At 39.6% G+C, this 6,997-nt stretch overlaps 1 protein-coding gene across 1 annotated transcript; it reads right to left on the bottom strand.

The window, feature by feature from the left end:
- Positions 1–399: 399 nt before the first annotated feature.
- Positions 400–867, bottom strand: LOC112757383 (uncharacterized). The gene has a single exon (XM_025805970.1). It carries the CDS (start codon positions 865–867, stop codon positions 400–402), a length of 468 nt encoding a protein of 155 aa, XP_025661755.1.
- Between the last annotated feature and the right edge of the window lie 6,130 nt (positions 868–6,997).

Genomic DNA, 6,997 nt, shown 5'->3' with positions numbered 1-6,997 from the left:
TTGGCTCATCCGTTCTGTTGGCTAGGAATCGATCTAGTCTTCCTTCTCGGGCCAGTTTTTCTATGACATTCTTCAAGTCGTAGCACTCGTTAGTGGGGTGTCCGTAGATCCTGTGGTATTCGCAGTATTCGGTTCGACTTCCTCCCCTTTTGCTTTTAATTGGGCGAGGAGGTGAGATCTTTTCTGTGTTGCATATTTCCCGGTAGACATCCACTAAGGATACCCGGAGAGGGGTATAGTTATGGTATTTCCTGGGCTTCTCTGTGGATTGGTCTTCCTTTTTCTTTGACTCCTTATCTTTGTGCCGAGATGGGTAGGAAAACCCGGCTTTAGAGGTTTCTCCTAATCGGGAGTTTTCCTCTATGTTGATGTATTTCTCAGCCCGTTCCTGCACTTCATTCAGGGATGTATGTGGGGGTGTTTCTTAGATATGGAGTGGCTGAAGGGCCCCTCAAGCAGACCGTTGATGAGTCCCATGATGGCTGCTTCTGTGGGGAGGTTCTGTATGTCGAGGCATGCTTTATTGAATCTTTCCATGTAGCTGCGGAGGTTTTCCTGGTCTCCATGTTTGATCCCTAGCAGGCTTGGAGCATGTTTGGCTTTGTCCTTTTGTATGGAGAACCTGGCTAGGAATTTCATAGCGAGGTCCACGAAGCTTGTGATTGATCTTGGGGGCAAGCTGTCGAACCACTTTATTGCCGTTTTGGTCAGGGTGGTAGGGAAGGCCTTGCAACGAGTTGCATCCGAGGCATCCATGAGGTACATCCGACTCCTAAAGTTGCTGAGGTGATGACTTAGGTCGGACGTACCATCATATGGGGTCATGTCGGGAGTTTTGAAGTCCTTTGGGACTTTAGCCTTCATCATTTCCTTCGTGAACGGGTTTTGGTCCTTGTTAGGGCTAGTTTTGCGGTCGGATCGGCGGTTTTAGCTTTTAGGTCGGCTTCAAGTTTTAGGAGTTTTTCCTCCAATTCCCGACACCGTCTTGTTTCTCTCCAGAGGTCTCGCTCGGCTTCTCGTTGTCGTTCGGCCTATTGTTTGAGCTGTTTGAGGCGATCTTGCTGTTCACGGATGGCATCTAAGATTTTTACGCTCTGGGGTTGCTTGTCTCCCTTGGAGTGGTTTGCCTCCTTTGGAGATGGTGGGGCACATCCGTGTTTTTTGTTGGTGTGCCGTCTTCTAATCCGGAGGTGTGGTCGTTGTGAGGAGGGTTGTTTACCATGACGGTGAGATGACTTCCAGGTTCTCCGGCAATGGCGCCAATGTTCCGGGGGTTACCTGAAACCGGGAGTTCGATCTCGGATGAGATCTTCTGGTTTGATCAAGGCTGCCGCGTCCGACTTGTTGGAGTAAGAGGCGCTGCTAGTTCTCGATTCACCGGGGGGTTGGTACCTGCAAGAGACTTCGATGCTTAAGTCAATACGGGCTTTAGGCAGGTTTTGTGTAGAATTAGAGTATGAGTTATACCTGGGTGCTCCAATATATTTATATTAGTGATAGACGATCTTTCCTTGAGATAAGTTTGTTATCTTATTTTATCTTTTGTGAGTGAGATCGTCTTTTTAGGCCAACCGCCTTCTAGCAGTCGGTGGTCCTTTCATTGGGCCTCTACGGACCTTTGCGAGGGTCTTCCGAGCTCTTTGGTGAGAGTTCCTTTGTAATGGGCCAACCTTTAAAGAGGTCGGGCCTTTGTCTTCGCGCAACCCGGACCCTTGTAGCTCGGTCCATGGTATGAACAAATAGGGAGGCCAATAATTAAGGCAGTCGAGGACAATTATCACATTATTGTTGTGGTTTAAACAGTTATGTTTGGTTTTCTTGTATGTGGAGCACGTGAAGGAATTTTGATTGGTTGAAAATGGCTATATATAGACATAGCTTGGAAGGAACATGGGTTGGAATTCGTTTTCAGAAAAAGCTCTTGCAATATCACATCCCCAGAGACTTTTTGATCTTGTTCAGAGTTCTTTTTTCTGTAGGATTTCTTCCCATAGTCTTCACTTTCATTTTAATTCTCCTTGCAAATTTCCTTTTCAGCAATTTATTTTCTCTACAAAGTCTTTTATTTTCTTTCTTTGATTTCAATGTATTTGTATTTTAAAGTTCTTTGATCATGTCAAAGGCGATTTATTACTTTCTTTAAATTTAGTCACTTATTTTATTTCTCTTGCATCTTTTTCATTCCAAACTTTGTAGGTTTTATCTTTCGTTTCTATGTTCTTTCTTTTTCTCACTCGTCCAACAGGAGTCTTTGATGCCCAATTAAAAACTGGAATCCTTAAAGACGAGTAGGTTTGCTCCCAAATGATTAGATATCGAACCAACCCAAATTTGCTAAAAATCTGCATAACAAATTGGCACGTTTTTTAAAAAGTGTGTCAAAAATTTTTGTAATGATCAAGTATGCAACTTAGAAGTGGAAGAATTATACATATGGTGGACGAAATTTCTAATACTAATAATGTATCATCTGTAAATGATAATGTTCCTATAGTTGTACAAAATTCTGTAGTGTTGACATCGCATATGGAAGGTAGTATGTTGGAAGAAAATGCGACGGTTAACGATTCCCCTGTTGGAAATAGTGGGCATAATTCATGCCCACAAATTGCTCCAACACAAACACAATCGCCAGTAACTACAGGTTGGCCTCTTTTCAGCCTTCCTTCGAGTTATACTCTACTAATGGGTGGTTACAGGCCTCCAATTAGATTTGGAAATGCATCAGAAGCAGTTAACAATCAACCACCTTTAGATCATCCTAAGTTTTCTCGTGATTATTAGGTGGGTTCAACATCGAATGGCATTGGTTCGATAGCAGCGTTTCAACAGCATGTCGATGAAAGTCATCATGATTTGGTCAATTTATTGACTCAGCGGATGACTACTATTTTGAATTCTATGATGGTTGATCACGAGACAAAATTTGAACATCTTGCTAGACAAGTTGAGTGGATTGCTCGAATTGTTGATTATGACAAAGGTGATCGACAAAATGTTGATGTTTCAGAGGATTTAGAAAACATGCCTAGAAATAGGGATGGTGATATACGTTTGGGTGGAGATATCCCTCGAGTAGTTTAACACGATCAAAATGTAGATGAAGTGTTAGCTCGAATGCGAGTTAATCAACGTGGTGAATGTTATCAAGTTATAAGAATTATTGAAGATGTTCTTAACAGGGTCGGATTCAATGTGGGTTTTATGAATTGACCATAATTTATTTCTGTATTTTCTGCTATCGTGCAAATGGCAGAAGTACCTAGGAGTGTGAAAAACCTAAGATAATAATAAAGTTTGCAGGAGAGGTTGGTGAATCGACTACTAAGCATATCATTCGATATACGGTCGAATTAGGCAATTTAGCAAATGATGAAAATTTGAAAATAATTTTTTTTCTTTCTTCTTTAACCAAGAATACTTTTACTTGGTTTTTGGATCTCAGGCCTAATTCAATTGTAACTTGGGCACATTTGAAGAATGCTTTTCATTCCCTATTTTATAGAGGAGAATTGAATGTAACAATCACTAATTTAGTGGCTTTGAAGCGCAATGATGGGGAGTCGATTGATGACTTCATGATTCATTTTAAGAATGCTCGGAGTCGATGTTATGTGTCACTTTCCAAAAGTAAAGAAGTGAAAATAGCAACTAAGGGTTAGGTTTTTATATGTGTCAAAAGTTGCTTAATGTGCATATACCTGATTTAGCTCATTTGGCTGAAAGGGTTCATTAGGTAGAAATTCTTTGAAAAGAAAAAGAAAATTTTAAAGCGAGAAAAATAAAACAATAAAATCTTTGCTTAAAAGGAAAAGGTTTCGTATGTTGAAATGGAGTCCTCGAGTGAGGAATCTGAAGTTGAATTTCCTAAGTCGATTTGGCTGAGTTAAAGAAAGGTCCACCTTATATTTGTTCTTTGCTTAAGAAAATCACAAGTGTTGATAGAGCTAATGATATGAAATATAAGAGTGGGAAAAGTATAGTTTTGATATTTCAAAATTAGATCAAATATTTGATGCGTTGTTTAGAGATAAACAATTGGCTTTGTCAGAAGACAACTCATTGTTTTCGATAAAAGATTTAAAAGAGAAACCTTATTGTAAAATTCATCAAGCAACTAGCCATTCGACTAATAATTGTGTCTGTTTTAGGGACTTGATCCAAAAAGGAATTATAGAAGGGAGATTGAAGTTCGATGATGGCAAAAAGGATATGAGAGTTGACACTGATCCTTTCGATGTTGGAGTAAATTTGCTTAGCCTATTTTCTTAGGGATCAACATGGTCGGCTTTACTTATGAATTTGACACTACTTTGGGAGATTTTGAAACTAATGTTCGATTGGTATACCCTGGTGATGGTGAGGGGCTGTTGGAGTTTCTAATGCAGCAGAGATTAAAGGATCGAAATGTGTCTTTGTGCCCTCGATCTAACGTTGTATTTGATGCTGAGGCTGCGGTAATATTTGAAAAGGAAAAAATGAAGGAGCTAGCTCATAAGGAGGAACAGATTCGTCAGAGGCACCCCCTCGATGACAAGATGGACAGAGTTTGTGAAGTTCTCAAGAAAATTTTGTTCCTCCACTTAATCGTTCACAAGCTTTAGGAGTCCAGTTGATCAAGAATTGTCAAGAGTTTTGGGATCATGAAATGTCTCAATATCTCCAATGTCAATTCCAAAGGAGTTATAGGGGTTTTAATCGAGGTCGATATCCATACCCCCGAGGAAGGGTAAGAGGTAATCGATCGAGGTGGACGATTTGCACATCAACTGGTGCCAAAAAAGTCATCGACTTCGACAGGCAAGGGGCAACTCTTTCCGTTCATTTACGAATAATTTTTCCTATTGATGGATAAACTCATCCTAAAGGGATTGCTTTAGCTAAAAATTAGAAAGGGAAGTCCATCGAAGTTACCCCGATTAAAACTGATGAGAAAGATGCTGATCTTAATGAGAAGTATTTCGATGAAGGAGATGAGAAAATAGTGAGTACCGTCTCCATTATCCCTACAAAATTTTTGGGAGAATATGAAGGGAATCTGAATGAGGATTATGATGTGGAATATGAAGAAGCTTTTGGTTTTATTCGTGAAAATGAAGAATTGGGATGTTTCTAGAAGCCAACAGAAAAGCATAAGTCACATCTTCGACCTTTACACATTACCACTTGTATGAGTGGTATTTGTGTTAATAAAGTATTGATTGATGGTGGCGTGACAATTAGCTTGTTGTCAGAGAGGATGCTAATCAAAGTGGAAAAACATTTCGATGACTCTATACCCACAAATATTTCAGTGACTGATTATAGTGGAGTATCAACACCTGCAAAAGACTTGGTAACTTTTCAAGTGCAGGTAGGGTCATCATCTCGGACCACAGTTTTTGTGGTGATTTCTTCAAAGGCAAGTTATAATGCCTTACTTGGTCGAGATTGGATTTATGGTGTTGGGGCTATACCTTTGACTGTGCATCAAAGTATTCTTCTTTGGACTGATGAAGGAAAGTCGGAAGTAATAAAGGCAGATTCAAGTCTTAATGTTGAGCAAATGCATGTAGGGGTGGCAACGGGGCGGGTAGGGACGGGTTTTTGCTCTACCCGACCCCCCCCGCTCTACAGAAAACCCGCATCAAACCCGCCCCGCCCTACCCGCGGGTTGTAAAATGTTAAACCCTAACCCGCTCCTGCGGGTACCCGCCCCGCCCCTACCCGCCCTTATAATTATTAAATCCAATAAATAAAATTAAATTTTAAAAATTATATAACCACCATTTACATACATAATATAAATTAAAGTAAAAATTTATATATAATATAATATTATTAATCATTTTACTAATTATTTTATATACGTTACATATATTATATATTAAAAATATATATATTTACATATATATTATATATACCGGGGCGGGTAGGGGCGGGTTCAACCTAAACCCGACCCCGCCCTGCCCCGCCTAAGAACCCGCCCCGTTAAAACCCGCCCCGGTGCGGGGGCGGGTAATTACCCGCCCCGAGTGGGTAGGGGCGGGGTGGGTACCCGCGGGTTCGGGTAGTGTTGCCACCCCTAAATGCATGTTGATTTCAAGGTGTATAATGATAAGCTGAAACCTCTTGATGTTGACAGGATGCTCAATTATTATAATTGTGAAGGTTATTTTTTAACTTCAGAGGGACTTAGTGTAAAGCTTTGACACCCGGTACTTGATTATACTCCTACTGGATAGGAGTGATTCTGTTCAGTATGAGAGTTCGATTTGATTTTGTCATGACTAATGGACAAGATGTAATTTAGGCTCTTTAAGAAATTATCTATGTAGTTTTAATTCTACAAAAAGTGTTTCATGTTCTAAAAACGATTCTTCTGATGGAGTTGAATCGAATAGGGATTTCAATTCAGTTCTTTCAATTCCTAGTACAGCTTCGATTCCTGAAATCGAATATGGTCATAATTTTGATTTCGCATGTATTTTAATTCCTAGGGGTTATGTTATTGACCATTCTTGCGTCGAAGTATTTTGAATTCCTAGCTTTGTAAGAGAATCGATTGCTAATTCGGTTGATAATAAAGTTTGTTTTTCCTCGCATGATTCAATAGATCTTTCTTTCAATTGTATTTATGATTTGGAAATTTTAAGTTTTGAAAAATCTTCAGTAAATGATGATCATGATGAAAGAGGCTTTGAATCTCAATATCCTCTTGAGGAAATCAACTTGGGATTTGATGATGATGTCAGACCCACTTATATTTGCAAAAATATCGATGTGCAATTCCGATAAAATTTGATCAATCTTTTGACTGAATACAAAGATTGTTTTGCTTAGGATTATGATGAGATGCCTGGACTTGACCGATCTCTGGTAGAACATCAACTGGCGTTAAAACCATTTTCTCGACCGGTGAAACAAGCGCATCGATGTTTTGCTTCTGAGATCAATCTTAAGATTGAAGAAGAGATTGAAAGATTGATTAATGCAAAATTCATTCGAATGGCTCGTT

This window comes from Arachis hypogaea, chromosome 16, assembly GCF_003086295.3.
Source record: "Arachis hypogaea cultivar Tifrunner chromosome 16, arahy.Tifrunner.gnm2.J5K5, whole genome shotgun sequence".
Taxonomy (NCBI): domain Eukaryota; kingdom Viridiplantae; phylum Streptophyta; class Magnoliopsida; order Fabales; family Fabaceae; genus Arachis; species Arachis hypogaea.
Note: the sequence above shows the minus strand (reverse complement) of the source record. Positions and strands in the feature narration are given on the sequence as shown.